The sequence below is a fragment of the Berghia stephanieae genome, chromosome 4, assembly GCF_034508935.2.
Source record: "Berghia stephanieae isolate SIO BIC M18660-M18661 chromosome 4, UCSD_Bste_1.3, whole genome shotgun sequence".
NCBI lineage: Eukaryota > Metazoa > Mollusca > Gastropoda > Nudibranchia > Aeolidiidae > Berghia > Berghia stephanieae.
Genome location: NC_088363.1, coordinates 27,082,922 through 27,100,082, shown reverse-complemented (window position 1 = coordinate 27,100,082; position 17,161 = coordinate 27,082,922). Strand labels below are relative to the sequence as shown.

Below are 17,161 nucleotides of genomic sequence, written 5' to 3'. Positions count from 1 at the left end.
GTCACATTTATATCATTTTAGAGAGATCGTTTTGAATAATTTTGAGTTAAACGAGCGAGCAGCAACTTGTTTTCATGAACGGCCGATCAGCGCTTGTTTACTATAGTAACGCGATTCCCAGCCAACATCAAAATGGCGGATATTTTTCTCATCGAGGCCGCTGGTTGGTTAGCCAATAAGAGCACCGTACGGTTTTCATTGGGTAAATTCCTTGGTACGGTTAGAATATGTGCGAAAAGAGCCTTTAAAAAAAAAAAAGAACTCAACTTTGCGCCGCTCCGAACTGTTCTCGAACCAGGAACCAAAAGATCGAAAGGTGAATATAATACCACGCGACCACAAAGCCACACTTTATTATTATTCCCCTCTGTCTTGCTTTTCATAACGCTGACTTCTCAACTCTAAATATGACCGATAGTCTTAAAGCGGGATTCAGTAGGGATAAACAAGATGTCGACATGTGAATTTCCAGTTAAAAGATTGAGAAGTGAGACATTTTAGTCATTCCCACTTTATATTAAATACGCGCGACGAAGTCTCATATTTTCTTTGGACAATACATTCAATTTTCATCACCTGAAATCTTGACGTGTACATATATGCAGGTCTGACATCCGAACGCAATTATGGGCCTAGTTTAACATGGTTGTAATGCATTGATTTTGCTTTATTTTTTAAAATGATTTCCATTACAACAATAAGCCCATAATGAATTGGGTTATCAGACCTGCAAATAAAAGTACAAGTCGTCCTGACATAATGCCGTTTTGAGACGATGTGTCACAACTATCTAACTCCAGTGCAATGGGCGCAGTAACTTATAGTCTAGGTATGAAACGTATCTAGAGTGGGCTGATTTCGAAGGTTTCAAGAGTTGCTCCGTAACTGGTTGACTCTGGCGCTTCGTTCTACTAGACTTTGGATTCTACATTATTATCGATAAGAATGCTGATATTGAATTTATTTTTGGGACATTCGTTGCAGTTTGATTAGTTTAAATATTGGTTTGCCAAAATTGAAAGTACTGAAAAGCGTCACTAATGCTGAATGAGTGGGGGACTTTGGCACCGCTACGGTATGTTCAAAATTTGGTAGTGCTGATTTAATTTCGAATTATTTCCGACGTGCACATATTGTTGTTATGTATGATAGCCAGACGCTATAATGGGCTTGATTTGTCAATGGTGTATTATTATTATTATTATTATTATTATTATTATTATTATTATTATTATTATTATTATTATTATTATTATTATTATTATTATTATTATTATTATTATATTATTATTACGATTGATGATGATGATAAATGATGATGATGATGCACAGCGTGCTTGAATCCGAAACGTGCTTAATGACGGCATGGTCTGTAAAATGATGCAGCCATCGAGAGTACACCAATCCATACAACCACCGTTAAGGGAAATAACCAAAGTTATTTTTCCAGTTAAATGAAGGAAAAGGAAAGTAATTATGTTCGCCCTTAGACGGATTTTGCTAAAAATAGATGAACTATTTTTAGGATATGATTCGTATCAATTTTGGGATGTTATAAAGCGTTGGATCGAAGTATGGGACCATTTGGCTTTGGATTTCTACTTTGGTGAGGTGGACAAGAGAATGCAAAAAGTAGGTAAGAATTGATGTTTCTTAATCCTGCGCATGCACATATTTAAAGGAAAAATATCATAAAAATGGAATCGTGATCTAACTTTGCATAGAATAGAGATTAGAATAATTCACAATACATATTATGATGCACAGCGGAACTATATGAACTGCTAAATATAAACTATTGTAAGAGTGTCTTTACTCTCCCAATAGCCTGCGTTCTGAATAAACTTTATTCATCCAAGAGGATAGTCCTTCAGAGCCATTGGGCCCATGGACCCGGAGTTTTTCCCGGTTTCTATGGCGTGAAACGGACAATATCAATTGCTTGCTACCCTTTAGATAAGATGACTCACGTCTATCGCAAAGTACTTTCCGCCAGATCTATTAGACCGAGCTACCCAATCACTCCAAGGGGTGGGGGTGGGGGTGGGGGGGGGAGGGGTGGAGGGAATAGATCTCAGTCCCTTTGCGAGTGAAGCGAGTGCTCTACCAACTGAACTATTGAGACTCCCATCCACTTGGATATTGATTCACAGATCTGTGATATCCGCCAATCGCGGTGAGTGTTAGTTGTACTATACTGATATATGTTTTTCTTCCTTCGTTCTTTTTGTGTTTTATCTCAGCATGATGCTGAGGACTGTATTTAAGGCTCATACCATATAAGAGATGCTTCAAAGCTTTACATTCTTAACTCGTATCTTTAATCAAATAATAACCGATCAATTCATCCAAGTGACTATATTTTTCATTATAGCAGACCTGTCTACTAATACGAAAATTTCGTAATAATAGGAATTTTGGGCTCCAACTTGAGATCAATATAAAGATCTTTAATTCAATAAAACTTATTGAAAATAAAGTTCTGGGGGGGCTGGAGCATTATTTTAACGCATTAAAATGCCATTTTGTAATTTTTAAAGGTGGTTGTTTTTACCTCTGGAGACTACGATATTTTTTTTTTCAGTTTCAAGAAGGCTGGTCTCTTTCAGGTTTAGACATGGAAATTATTTTCGTTTGTAGGTGGCACGTCATCAAAACGTTGTTTTTTTTTTTTCATGGGATAGATAGAACGAAATCGACGTCACTCAGATCTTTGTTATGGTTTTAGCCCGCGATTTTTTATGAGTAGTTCTCACCAAATAGTAGGTATTAATCCGACTATAAACGTTTTAGGTTACACGTTGTTTTGTGTGTTAGTACGTTATATCCGGCTGGTGGATGTTACGATTTTCTCTTACTAACTGATGCATCAATACACATTACTTATACTATCTATATACAAAACCGCATGTAATGCTTACAATCTCCTTCACCATACAGTATCTGATTACCTTGAATATATTGTGACGTAAAAACCAACTCGATGTCTGCGATCCGCTAGCTCTTTGCTAATGAAGAAAAACATCACAAGAACAAAGTTGCAGAGCGTGATTTTGCATTTTCGACTCCAATTATATTGAATTCTTTCTCACCCAAAACCCGATAATATGAATGCTAGTCTTCTAAGGGCATCTAAAAACCAATCTTTAATCTTTGTCACTCTGCTTATCGTGATTATCCGTGAACTTTGAACTGTTTGTATTTGTGACGTGATGATTTTGTATTCGAATGAATTAACCCGTGTGATACCAGAAATATAATAATAATAATAATAATAATAATAATAATAATAATAATAATAATAATAATAATAATAATAATAATAATATATAATACTAATAATAATAATATAATAATAATAATAATAATAATAATAATAATAATAATAAAAATATAATAATAATAATAATAATAATAATAAATAATATAATAAAAATAATAATAATAATAAATGATAATGATAATAATATACATTCAAAATATGAAAGTTAATTTAAAATGTTGATATTAGATCAAATTTTATTATATCAATTTAAAGAATTTATTGAATGATATATATATATTATATATATATATATATATATATATATATATATATATATTTAAATATATATATATATATATATATGTAGACATCGTGTGTACACGGCTAATGATTTTTATAAAGTATTTGTGCCTGTTTGTGTTCCAATGATGGTTAGAAGGTCAAATAGGATACAACCGGTTTATTTATTTATTTATTGATCTGTTTCTGGTTAATAAATGTTTCCATAACATTTCTATATCAGGGTTAAACGAATTGGATAAGACAAATAAATATCATTAAAATGTCACAATCAATAAGTTTTAATTATGAAAATGATATTAAAAAGGGTTATTACTAATTTAGTCGTTTAGAATACCTATATATGGTTTGATATGGGAAATGCTTACATTTTAAACGAAGACAAAATATCAAACAAAACAGCAAGGCAATGGCAGTAGCAACAAAAAGCGGCAATAGCAATACTTTCGAACACACATTGTCATTATTAACCCCCATAAGTTTCGACTCAATCGCAATTTCCTTTAATATGGTGATGTTATAATTTGATTCAATGAAAGACAATGTATGTGTGCCATGTTATGGTAATCGCAGATGGATGACAAGCAGAGTAGTGTTTGTCTTATAAATAACAAGCAAATGCGCTCTCGCACCACACACACACACACACACACACGCACACACACACACACACAACACACACACACACACGAACGCACACACGTAATCGTCACAAACACAAATAAATTCGTTTTACGTATTGCATATTTGATACAAAGATTTTACTTAATAATCTAAAAACCCACACATTCAATTTTAAAGTCTCGGCCACCCTACCCAGTGCCCCTACCCCTCCCCTCAAAGACCGGGGATCGGCCTCACCTATCGTCCAACATCTCTGCGCAAGTTATTGCGCATGAAATTCTCCATCTTCCCTTCCGGCTTCCGGCTCTTCTGTCGTCTTAGAATTTTTGTGTGTATCGACGGAGCAAATAAAAGGTCAGTCTCGCTTTTGCCTGTATTGTTTGTTCTTTTGGCATGCCGTATTTATTTAAAACATGTTTCCCAACTTTTGAAAGTGGTATACATAACTAGGACGATGAAGAGTTTATTCTTTCATCTTCTCTTCACAGTCTTGTTATCGTTTCCAACTCATCAAAATGGCTGCAATTCCCAATAAAACTTACTTCCGCACTAACTTTGCTGAGAGAAAAGTGAAAGATTGTTTGCCTCTTTATATGTGGGAGGACATTTACTCGGGTTTTGAGTGTTTTGTAGTTGATGGTAAATTTCAAAACCACAAAAGCAAAATAGATTATCTCCCAACCTTTTAATTGGCAAAAGTTAAAGATTAAGGCAGGTTAGTTTCTGACCGACTCAAACTCATCAACATTCTCATTCACTCATTCACTTCTTGGGGCTGGGGCCGGGGCTCAGCAAGTTTTAAAATAATGTCAAATTTCAGTTACTTTTTCCATAATAAGACTGTCCGTCTTTACGAAAAATATGTCCTCTTTCAAACAACGCAATGAAAATGTTTTGAGCTGCTCACTCTTACTCTTACTATTACTAGCAGAGAGGTGGGCCTTTGGCCGACCAACCTCCGCTGCACGTCCAACTCGCCTTGAGCATGCATTCACGTAAAATATAAAGATTTTTTTAAAAAACCTACCTCTGTTTCAAAAACTAGCATCTTTCACCTTTCTAAGAAACATTTTGATTTTTCAGAACTTTAGTTCGTTAAAAAATACCGGCCAATCTGACCCGTTGAGTCGAATGAAAACGAAATTTTGTTGTTTACACGGTTCAAAGGAAATGTCGTAAATAAGCTTTCATGGACTTCCTGTGTTGTTTTTACAGTGTCACGTGACCTTTTTGAGAAATTTGTCGTCTGCTACAAATAATTAGACCGGTAGGGGGTAGATATTTTCGTTGGCGAAGAGAAAAAGTGAGTATTATTTCTTGGACTTGTAGAGAGGCCTAGGGTCCACCAGCAGTCAAGTTGATTGAATAAAAGAAAAAAAGGCCTTTTTTATCCGCCGCCACCACCACCGTGAGAGTGGAGGGGGGGGGGGGGGTGCATGCCGACGAGAGGGAGACGTGTCGATTGGTGACCTTGGTGACGTAGACATCTCAAGGATGCTGGCAGTTGCAGTTGCAGGTGTTCTTAACCCTTAACAGCGAAGCTAATTTTTTGCTTTTAGATAGTAGTTTGCTTTTATCTTTATTATTGTTAACGGGGAATACAGCGTTTCCACCAAGAGAGTAGTCAGACTATCGCAACTCGGACTTCAATTGTCTATAATAGTTTTGCCGTTACTTGTCTTTTGATGATAGAAGATTTGGTGTTAGGTCAAAGATCGAATTTCGCCGCTAAAAGGTTGCATTGCTACTGGGTTTGCTCTTCCCCCTACCCACCTTTTTTTTTCTTCTTTTTTTTTCACCTTAGTATTGTTGATTGCTGCTATTTCCTTTTTTATGATTAGCAAGTGCCGTAGGAGTCTCACTGGATGCAGGAGTACTGCAATTAACCCTTTGCCAGTGACACTGATTTTTTTGTTTTTCAAATAATAGTCTTCATTTATATTATTTTTTAACGCAGAAAAAACAAACGTTTCCACCATAAGAGCAGTAAGAATATTGATAAAAAGCGCTTTGAGCACGTTGGGTGGATATTGCTCTATATAAAAGCTCAAGTTTTTAAATTGTAATTTGTTTTTTGTCTTTTGATGAAAACGGTAAGATTTTATTTTTGGTCCAAGTAAGATTGATATTCGCCTTTAAAAGGTTAAGTTGTTTTGTTTTTTCAGTTTTTGTTTTGTTTTGTTTTTCAAATGCGGATACGCTGCTTCTTCCTTTTTTTTTCCTCAACTGGCAAGCTATCGCCGTACTTACCCGCATGGCTTGCACACACAAAAGGATACATCTAAGTCACAAAACCTTACATCCAGGTCACAAAATCAGACAACTAGGCCACACATCAAGACATCTCTGTTTCGTTTGTTCCAAGATAGCAAAACAAACCAGACGTCTTGGAGTTCGAAAAAGCTTTCCATAAAATATTTGGTATTTGCAAGACCCCCAGAAACCAATTCCCTATACAGCTCTTGTGCACGGTTACTTATGACCTTGATTTCTTTCGTACCCACCCCCCAAAATCCCACTTATTGTGTGGTATAGGCAGAACATAGTAAATAGCTGGACTGCCACATGCGTGACTAAATTGGCCAAAGAGAGAATCTATACTTTGGCATCAGACACCCATTACCTGATGTCTTGGTTTTTAATCCTAGCCTAGTGAGAGAGAGAAAACAAAACAATCATACATGTATCTGCAAACAACAGAACGTTTTCATTTTACATTGAGATGGGAAGGGGAAGGGATAACATTATGACAAGAGAGAGAGAGAGAGAGAGAGAGGAGAGAGAGAGAGAGAGAGAGAGAGAGAGAGAGAGAGAGAGAGAGAGAGAGAGAGAGAGAGAGAGAGAGAGAGAGATGGGCGGGGGGATGGGGGATAGTAAGGGGGAATGGGTAAAGATGAAAGAAACAATGGGTTGCCTGATGACGTAGATCAAAGGATTGTTACAGCGGTGTTCACGGAGCGTACTTAGTGAAATTTTAACCTTTTACAGTGACACTGATTTTTTTCTCCAGATTGCTTATGCAGAATAAATCGTTTCCACCAAGAGAGCAGTAGTAAGAGTATATTTCGACTCGGGCTTCAATTAAACTATAAATCGCAAAGCTTGTCTTTTAATGATACCATTAAGACTAAGATCTGGAGTTTGGGGAGTGTAAGATGGAATCTCGCCATTAATGGTTAAAATTGTTTTGATTAAAAAAAAAACAACTCACACACACACACACACACACACACACACACACACGAGCGCGCGCGGTCACGACAGCGAGGACCATCACTGACAGAATGTTGCAACGGTAAACCGGTTTACGTGTACATAGATCCTGAGGCTAGATGCCCCGTTACCGTGTACGTAGGCACTCCCAAAAAAAAAGGAAGAAAGAAAGAGACACACACACACACATACTCACACACACACACACACACACACACAACCACACACACAGTCTCGCATCCTCTACGAACTAATTTTGCGCACCAATTTTTACTGCACTTATGCACCAAATTGCATACCTATCTAGGGACACTTTTTTCCGTATCTTTTTCTCAATAAACTTTTGAAAAAATCTTTGTTTTGCGCGGCTATTGCGCGGCAGGCGGCTGGCACTAGGGGGCACCAACCTATGGGTCAGACGAGAAAAACACACGATTTAGCATGAAAATATTTAGGATATAATTTCAAACACAACTTTTGAAATTCATCAAGGATTGTCTAGTACCGAATGTTTTTTGATAGAAAACAAATGTATCTTCAAATCTAAACTGCTTTTGACGGTAAGCGGTAAGTTTTTATTTATTTTTCTGTCCAAACGAATTATTTGTCCTGGTTATAGAAGCTAAGTATTGGTAACACCGGCTCAGCTCTCTAGGCACTTGCAAGAATTTTTCAAAATAGTGATATCGGTATTAATTTAGTGTAGAAAAATAAAGGGGAGTGAAACATTTACTAAAGTGAAAAAATTATCGCTCTATCTCAACTAGTTAAAAAGTTATGACCTTTTATGTGGTGAAAAATCTCTATAGAAGCTTAATAGGAAAATATGTGACCAAAACACAGCAACCCAATGGATAATCAAGTATAATTCAGAAACGGCTTCAGATACAACTTTGAAATTTTTACATGTGGTAATTCAACATCTCTGTAATACATTGCAAACAGAAAAATAATTATTTATTGAGAGAGAAAGGTATAGTTTAGAGCTGAAACAGCTGAAATCAAGGAAAAATAGATCACGACATGTAAATGAATGACCTATTGGAATTTTGGAAAAGTCGACAATTAAATATTTATTCACATGTAGATAGACCAAATACACCACTGAATCAGCGTCATTTAGTTATTCACTTTGAACTTTTCAAAATGAAAATAGACCTCATAAAAGCAAAGATATGGACTGATAAATGTTTGAGGTGGTGTATCAGTGTTTAAAATGGTCGAAAATAGGTGATTTAAAAAACTTCCGCCCTAAATTGGACAGACGTCCGTCAAAGGATGAAAAACGTCAAAATCAACAGTGAAAAGTCAATCGGAAAAAAAAGGAAGAGAATTGTAAATTATAAAATGAATGCATGGACATGAAAACGCCAATTAATTGAATAATTTAAAACAAAAATAACTTCCATAAATGGAATATTTTGTAAGATATAAAGATGTAAAGTTTTGATGTGGATTGACGAAGTTATCTCTCAAACCCAGCAGACGACAGGAAGTGAATCAGTATAAGAAAATGGCAGCTTCTGTAAACAATCGAGGCCAATTACTGTTTTTGGGGAGCTCTAACTTTTGAGTGCAAACATATTTTGCTCTGAAATTTTTAGAGAAGCTACTTTAATATGTATCTCAGAAGGACTTTTTTTTATTAAGAAGGACCATCTCTGGTTTAAAAGTTATAAAGCGTTTAAACACATATACTCTCTTTACACAAAGATTTCTCAAAATCATGATATAAAAAGATAATAATATTAGCATCATTGTATGTAGAATTTTATGCCCTTTCCAATGATATATAATACATGCCATTTCATTCCACTGAGAAAGAAGAATGAACATTTTAAAATCACTCCTAAATTTTTTCCCCTCAAAAACGGAAACAGAAATCCTCGCCTGTTTTCAACTCGCGAGAGCTACTTCTTGCAAGTGCCTACTCTTACCCTTATTATAATACCTATGTCGCCTATGACTATGCCTCATATTCAATTCTTATTTTGATTCTTATTCTTATTGAATTGGATCGAGTGGTTGCATGGCACAATAATGAGGGTGACACAAACACACAACACACGCCCTCTCAGTCTCAGTAGTCAAAGAAAATCAATAAATTTAATTTCTTGAGCTACTTGTTTAGCAAGGCGTAAGAGTTTAAATTTTAATGGAATGCATGGGACTCAAGCATAACTGATAACTAGGCCCTGATCAAGATGGTCGCACAACTTTCGTCTGACTGGAAATTTTTAAACTTATGATGAAATTATGAAAACAATGAAAAGTTGTATTAGTGGCCTGATAGTGGCCAATTTGTTTCTTTCTTTGGATAAATAAAACTAATTCAAAGTGGGCAAATACATATTTACTAATAGGTTAGACAAGGTTAGTAATTAGATTTCTACTGGATTATTCACCCTAGTTAAGAATGTGATGTGCACTATAGTGAAATCGACTTGGCTTTCGCGACCCGTTTTCCTTGCTCCCATTTCTTTTTTTTTTTTTCTATTGTGAGTTCCCACATAATATATCAATTAGATTAATAATAATAATGGTGCATTTTATTCATGTCATCACTAAAAAAAATTCAATAAAAAAAAAAAAGCACAATCTTTCCTTCAGTTTTGAATGGATTTATTTATTGAAGATAATTGGATGAGAAATAGGTTCATTATGTTTTTTGAGGGGAACATCTTTTTAGGGCACTCCATTCATACCCTTCATATTTGTTCATAATTTCTATTTACTGGGACCATGATTTAGGATGTTAATGGTTAATGAATAATACCACCTCGACTGTTGTACATTATTGTCCATTTTTATCCAATGTTATGTTTCATTATCAACTTTCATTCACTTCAGGTGGTGGTAAAATGCAGACGATAAAGTGTGTTGTTGTGGGGGATGGAGCTGTGGGTAAAACATGCCTCCTCATTTCCTATACCACAAATAAATTCCCTTCTGAGTATGTTCCAACAGTAAGTATTTTCTTCCTTTTCCATTTTACCAAATCCCTCCTTATAATGGTACAGTTCATTGTCATTAGACTGTGTCCTTGGTGAAAAATAAAATAAATATATATATTTAAGTTTCTTGTAAGAAAAATGAAATCTAAATTACTAATAAAATAGAATTATTGTCGTGGTTTTAAGCTTATAGTAATAGACTACAACATACATAATCATAGAACTTGGATTATTGCATAAAAATGAAGTCGTTTGTTTTCAGCCTTAGTACACCAAAACATTTTTTATCATCTGATTTTAATAAATATCATTATTATACAATTAAATGGCCACCCTATCTTCATTCTACCCCTAAGAATATTTTTTGATAAATGTCATTTCAGGTATTCGATAACTATGCTGTGACTGTAATGATTGGTGGAGAGCCATACACATTGGGTTTATTTGACACAGCTGGGCAGGAGGATTACGACAGACTAAGGCCTCTAAGCTATCCACAGACAGATGTATTTCTTGTCTGTTTTTCTGTTGTCTCACCGTCATCATTTGAAAACGTTAGAGAAAAGGTAAAGTTTACTGAGATTGGTTTTCTCTAATTAAGTCTCCTGTTTGGACAACCATTTATTATCTACAGAATGTTGGGCATTTTTATTTTTTAATTTCAGGACTTTAAATTGAATAAATTCTGACAGGATTTCTGGTAGATCGGTAAATCCTCAGTCAATTGACTGAAATCAGCCAATTTGTCAAATTAAAAACAAAAGAAGAAAAAAAATATTTAAAAAGCAACCTACGAATGTAGTCAGATGAATGAATACATTACGAGGCTATGTAATAATAAACAGGAATGTTCCACAGCACTCCATATATCACTAGCACAGGGGTCTCCTAGGTCAAAGATGGATGAACTTTTAGTGTCTATGACTAAGCAATAATCTTTTAGCTTTTTGTTGTTTGAACACATCCTCTTGTAGCTATTTTCAAACAGCCTATGTGATATTATTTTTTATTTAAAAATAATTATTTTCGCTTTCCAAACCTGTCATGTTCTCAAAAGGTAGCCAATCTGGACTGAGTCACTGAGTGATAAATTTCACTTGTTTCGTCTAAACCAAAATTGACCACTTTGTAAAAGCAGAATAAAATTTAATGAAAAAGTAAAACGCGAGCCCACCCAGAAGCAATTTTAGAGAAAGTTAATTTGAAACTAACAGTCTATTGTTTTGATTACTTCATATTGCCAGTGATGCCAAAACTCTGGTTTCACCGGGAAAAAGTCCAGTCTGGAGCAAAAAATTCGGGTTACTACCACAACTACTCCATCACCGCCACCACATCATCATCTCTTCTACCACTACTACAACCACCACCACTACATCATCATCATTAGCACTACTACTACAACCGTCACTACCACCACCACCACCACCACATCATCATCACTACCACTACCCGATCCACCACCACCACATCAACATCATTACCTCTACTACTATAACCACTACCACCACATCATCACTACCACTACTACTACAACCACCAGCACCACATCATTATCAGAGTGCACTGTACTTAATTGGGTTAGGCAATTCAAGCAAACTACCCCTCTTGACTCTGGTGTGAATGAGTATTTGGCAGTAGGAGATTGGTGCCTAAAGGATGCTCTATAGGAAACTTGTACTATATAAAAAGTGAAACTTGGTTTCATGTGAGATGCTAAGGGTTCCATATGTCTTGCGGAGGGCTTAAATGAAGCATTTTGGAGGATATTTAGCAAGACGGATCTGTGGATATGCGCCAAATATGATTTTAAAAAATACTTTATGTTGTTATTTTCATTAATTTTTGATGGGGTTCTGTTGTCAGAGTTACATTTACTTGGGTCTCAAACTAGAAACACTGATAAATAGCTTCTTGAAATCGTTTAAACCAATCTCCACTTGCTGGGTGGGGTTGCTGACCTCCCATAGTGGGCAGGGAGGTACTTTCTGTGTCTTCTATCCCCCTATATCTGTTTTCCAACTTGCTTTCCATCTTTGTCTTGGAATGAGATTACTTGGTTTTGTCCTGGTCCTTGTCGATGCCTGGCTGAGAGGGAAACAGTCAAATTTATAGCTAATTTTTGGAGGTGATATTTTTTCCCTTGTAAATCATCTCTCTGTTATGCACTGTATTATGTTTTCTTTAAATTATATATATGATTTGTGAAGATTTGAGTGTATTTCTCTTAGTGGGGACCTGTGCTTGTGTCTAGATGAGACTTTTAGTGATCTCAAACCTAAGTACATTGATGGTGTGCTCTTGGAATCTACACCTGTTTCTTATTTGAACCAATTCCCCTTTGTCTTACCTTTTCTCAGATGCTTTAATTGTAATTCTGAAACTTTTTACTATCCCATTTGCTTCCTTTTTACTGGCGCTGATATGACCTTAATATGTTGCAAGCGCTGCAAAACCCTTAAAAACAGAAACAAACAATCTCCACTTGTCTTTTTATGGGTGCTTGTTAGTGCAGATCTACAAGCTTTTATTTTTCCGTCTTCCTTTTTACGGACACTAAAATGATTTAATTTCTGCTTACACATAAGCGCCTCTAGAAACAGTCAAGCAAACAAATATTAATATCATAAACTTTAATTATTCTTCTTTATTTCAATTTTGCAGTGGGTTCCAGAGATAACACACCATTGCCAGAGAACACCGTTCTTGCTGGTTGGGACACAAATTGACTTGAGAGACGATGCATCAACAGTAGAAAAACTTGCCAAGAACAGGCAAAAACCTATTGCTTTAGAAAATGGAGAAAGGCTAGCTAGAGAACTAAGGGCTGTGAAGTATGTTGAATGTTCAGCATTAACTCAGGTTTGTAATTGTTAATTGTAGACAAATATAATTATCTAATTGTCTTTATTATTCTAGGGGGGTCCTGATACATACTCACTATACATGGACCGAGATTGATCATGAGTGAAGTCATGATTTTTTTCTGGCCCTCCTGTCCACCCAGCAGTGCTTGGATACCTAGGTTTTTGTTAGATCTGGTGGAAAGTACTTTTCAATAACTATGGTCTTATCCAAAGGGTAGCTCATCAAAATTAAATCTTCTAATGCTAAAACTCATTCCTTAGTAATTAGTAACATTAGTTTCGTGAAATCAGCTCTTTAATTTCATACATCATTTGAAAGCTTAGAGTAAACCATAAAAGATGGTATAAATTATAAAATAGCAAAATATCTATTCATTGTATACTTCAAAATTTCCACATTTGATAGTTATTTTGAAGACAGGATTGAATTTCCCATTTCAACTTTAATTGCTTTTTCTCAAAATGTTATATTTTGACATACGCATGGATGCAAGAGTGCTGGCCGATTGGATTACCGAAAAAAAAAACGCCGCCGGCTTTTTGCGATTTGAATAGGACTGTGATAGGACACTTTTTTAATTTTTTAGTTTATTTTTGTATATTTTAAAATTGTGCAACTTGTGACAAGAAACTTAACAAATTACTGCATTACAACCTTTGGATTAAACATACAACAATTGTGGACTACTATTATGAAGACTAGATGCTGAGAACAAGACTTCAAATGACGAGGAAAGTCCGTGAATCTTGCAGGCTTTTTCAGATTATATGTCTGGTCATAAGTAGACTTGCAGGCTTTTTGAGGTCCAGTTGCTTGCACCCATGCATATGTAAAAGTTATCTCCTTTTCCAGATTTAAAGACATTATATTATTGATGGGCCGATTTTGATCTTGATGCCTCAAAAGATTCATCTCGATCTATGTTGATTTACACAATACAATTATATAATAGTTAAAATAGATAAATGCATGTTCTTAATAGCATTATTTTTCCGCACATATTGCAGGTTCTCCACTAGTCTGTATAAATAAGAATAAAGATCTTGCATCTTTTCTTCTTCAAATCCAGATCTGGACCCCCCCCCCCCCTCCCCCAATTTAGAGGCGTTTTGTTTTGATTGTGTCCGGTTTGCTACACTATTTTTGTCTTTCTGCTTATTGATTTAAATTATGTTGTTAATTTATTATTCATGTTTTAATTACTTTAACAGAAAGGCTTGAAGAATGTGTTTGACGAGGCAATCTTAGCAGCACTTGAACCACCAGAGCCTCCCAAAAAGAAGAAGTGTGTCCTTTTGTGAGTTGGACATTCATCTAACTAGTTGATGGCCATCTTTTTTTTGTAAGAAAAAAGGAAATAGACTTTACCCAATATTAAAAATTGCGGACCTAATTATTTGACTGGACTGGCGGAAACCTGTGGTGAATTTTTAAGTTATTAATATACTTTGTTTTGTTTTTTTTTGAAGCCAATAGTGTAATTTATTAAAATGGTTTTTATTTTAATCTGCTAGGGTAACAGACTCCACACAGGATGCAATTTATCTTATTTGTGTGTGATGATACTAAAACTCATATTCCTGTTTGTGATGCAGGTCTTATAATGATAATATATTTGTTTGAAAAATTGCTTATCAATTTTTTGTCGCATCTAAGCATATACTCTATTATTTTGTTTTCATCTGAAGATGTAACTGTTTAGGGGGGTATAAATTCAGATTAACGGTTACAGTAATCATAACAGATCCTCTGCCAGTTTTTTTGTTTTTAAAGTTTTTTTAAAAAAGTTATTAATCCCTTCCTCCCCCCCCCCCCCCCCCCCCCCTTAAAATATTAGTCATACTGAGGACTTGGGAATATTTTGAGTGATTGAACTCATAGTGAAATAATTAAACGATGATAAAAATAAAAAGCAAAAAAATACAAAAAAAACAAAACAAAACAACAACCCTGTGTAATTTATAACAAGACATGGTTGTTTCTATTGAGATGCATCTAACTGTTGTTTGACGAGTGAATGGGTGAGATTACAAAATGCTGTGGTATTACATACAATTGTTACAATTTTTATTTTCTTTTTTTTTTTCTCACTACAATCTTCTTTTTTTTTTTTTTAATATATATATATATCTCTAGTTCAAAATCATTTGATTTTTCTCTCGGAATAGGGCATTTGCTGATGACCATTGCATTGCTGACTTTGCTCGCTTTATTGCCCCTTGAATATTTGAAGTGATAGTTTGCAAAATGAGAGAGCTATGTTCCAAGATTTATAAAAAGATGAGTTGGTATGTGCCCCATCTATTCTGGGTAAAATTGCAGTATTCAAAATTGAATTTTAGCTTAAATATAATGGGCATCCGATTCCCCGTTTTACACCAATTTTGTTACTTTGGTCAAAAGAGGAATCTCATAAAAAATTGTCGGCATTTAGTTCAGCATGACATTTCCCAAGATATAACTTTCAGATCTAACACAATGAGTTATTATTGAAATAAGTCAACCAATGTCAATGTTGCTATTGTTCAGTTTCTGTCCTATTCAATCATGAAAGTGGGTACGTATCATACAGATAATGCTTACTCAAAAACAAAAAAAAATAAATATAACAAAAAAAAACAATAATAAAACAAGACAACATATATCAGTGACCCACTCATTTCCATTAATTTTGATTGTTACTCATTTTTACATCTATTCGGGCTGCACAATAAAAAAAAAAAAGAATTCTGCTTTATTCAAATTTGCTATTATTTTTAGCCCAAAAAATCCCTGAAAATAATTTTTTTTTTTTTTTTTGCCCTAATGTGGCACATATTTATACATTTTTATAGCTTTCACCAGTGAATTGAATGAATGTTGCTTTTAGAAATTTCTTTTCCTTTTTTCTTCCATTCAACTGTAAATTATTTGAAGCTATATGTGCGATGAAAATATGCCATTGATATTTACAATGCTGCATGTATTCCTTGGAGCTGTGATTTTACAGATTCTATAAACATAAAAATTTGATTCATCCTGAGTTTTGTGTTCTTCATATAAAAAAAAAAAAAAGACTTCTGTCATTTAAAAAAAAAAAAAATTTTACTTTTTGGTTTATTTCAAGGAATACAAACAGCAGTGTATCTCATCCTCCTTGAAGGGTGATTTAAGTATATTCCGAGCTTTTTTTATGATCTTTTGTTGGTGGTAAATAATCTTAGCTTATGTGAATTTAATTATAAAAGAAAAATACTTTATAGGTCTCATTAAATCTTCTCATTTCTTTGGTACGACCAATTTTAAGTGTAAGATTGGAATACTTGTGTTTTTAAAAAATTTCCATATTATCACTAAGCCATGGATTACTGTATTTGTTGTCTCCTTGGTTTAATATATGAGACAATCCTGCTATATCTATCTATCTTCCTTTTCAAGAACTTGTTTTCGTTCCTTTTTTATGATTTGATCGATATTAATTCTTTGAAAATGTTTTCAGTTCAGTAGCTAGCGGTGTAAGCTTTGAGAATGTATCTACTTGTAAAAAGAAATGATAATGAGTCAGCACATGTATTTTATACATACAACATTATACCTTATGTCATGATTTGTAATAAACTGTCAATAATAATCATTTAAATATTTGTTTCACTTTTCTTTTAAAATTTTTGTAACTGTTCTCTGTTGCTCTCTTATCGTTTATGTGAAATTTAGATATTCACAATTTCATTGAATACTGGCTGGTTGGTAGATACCTGGACTTTTTTCAACTTTGTGGAATGAGAGACGTCTCCAACCTACAAGTAGAAGGGAAGGTCTGCATTGGCTGTTTCCATGCAGATTTCTATTTTTATGATAAATGGGACCCCACCCTATTGGACTTGCCTCCATGGTCTACTTCTGACCTTCTGTCCCCCTTTACCTCGCCTCTTTCAAAGACTTACTTTGTTCTCGAATG

General features: G+C 34.6%; 1 protein-coding gene across 3 annotated transcripts; it reads left to right on the top strand.

Moving 5' to 3' along the window:
- Positions 1-1,587: 1,587 nt before the first annotated feature.
- LOC144970344 (cdc42 homolog) lies at positions 1,588-16,843 on the top strand. 3 transcript variants are annotated; one of them, XM_078909883.1, is made up of 5 exons: positions 1,588-1,632; positions 10,253-10,368; positions 10,740-10,922; positions 13,021-13,218; positions 14,436-15,259. In XM_078909883.1, the coding sequence occupies exons 2-5, from the start codon at positions 10,264-10,266 to the stop codon at positions 14,523-14,525; spliced, it is 576 nt and encodes a 191-aa protein (XP_078766009.1). In that variant the 5' UTR covers positions 1,588-1,632; positions 10,253-10,263; the 3' UTR covers positions 14,526-15,259. The 3 variants fall into 3 exon arrangements, with proteins under 3 accessions (XP_078766009.1, XP_078766007.1, XP_078766008.1); XM_078909881.1 differs by having other exon boundaries at positions 1,609-1,636; positions 14,436-14,663; XM_078909882.1 differs by lacking the exon at positions 1,588-1,632 and adding an exon at positions 4,367-4,543 and having other exon boundaries at positions 14,436-16,843.
- Positions 16,844-17,161: the final 318 nt, after the last annotated feature.

Bases quoted from the DNA above. Each gene is read 5' to 3' on its own strand.
- LOC144970344 (XM_078909881.1), top strand. The intron at 10,369-10,739 runs GTAAGTATTTTC...ATGTCATTTCAG, and splicing joins CTTCTGAGTATGTTCCAACA to GTATTCGATAACTATGCTGT. The intron at 10,923-13,020 runs GTAAAGTTTACT...TCAATTTTGCAG, and splicing joins TTGAAAACGTTAGAGAAAAG to TGGGTTCCAGAGATAACACA.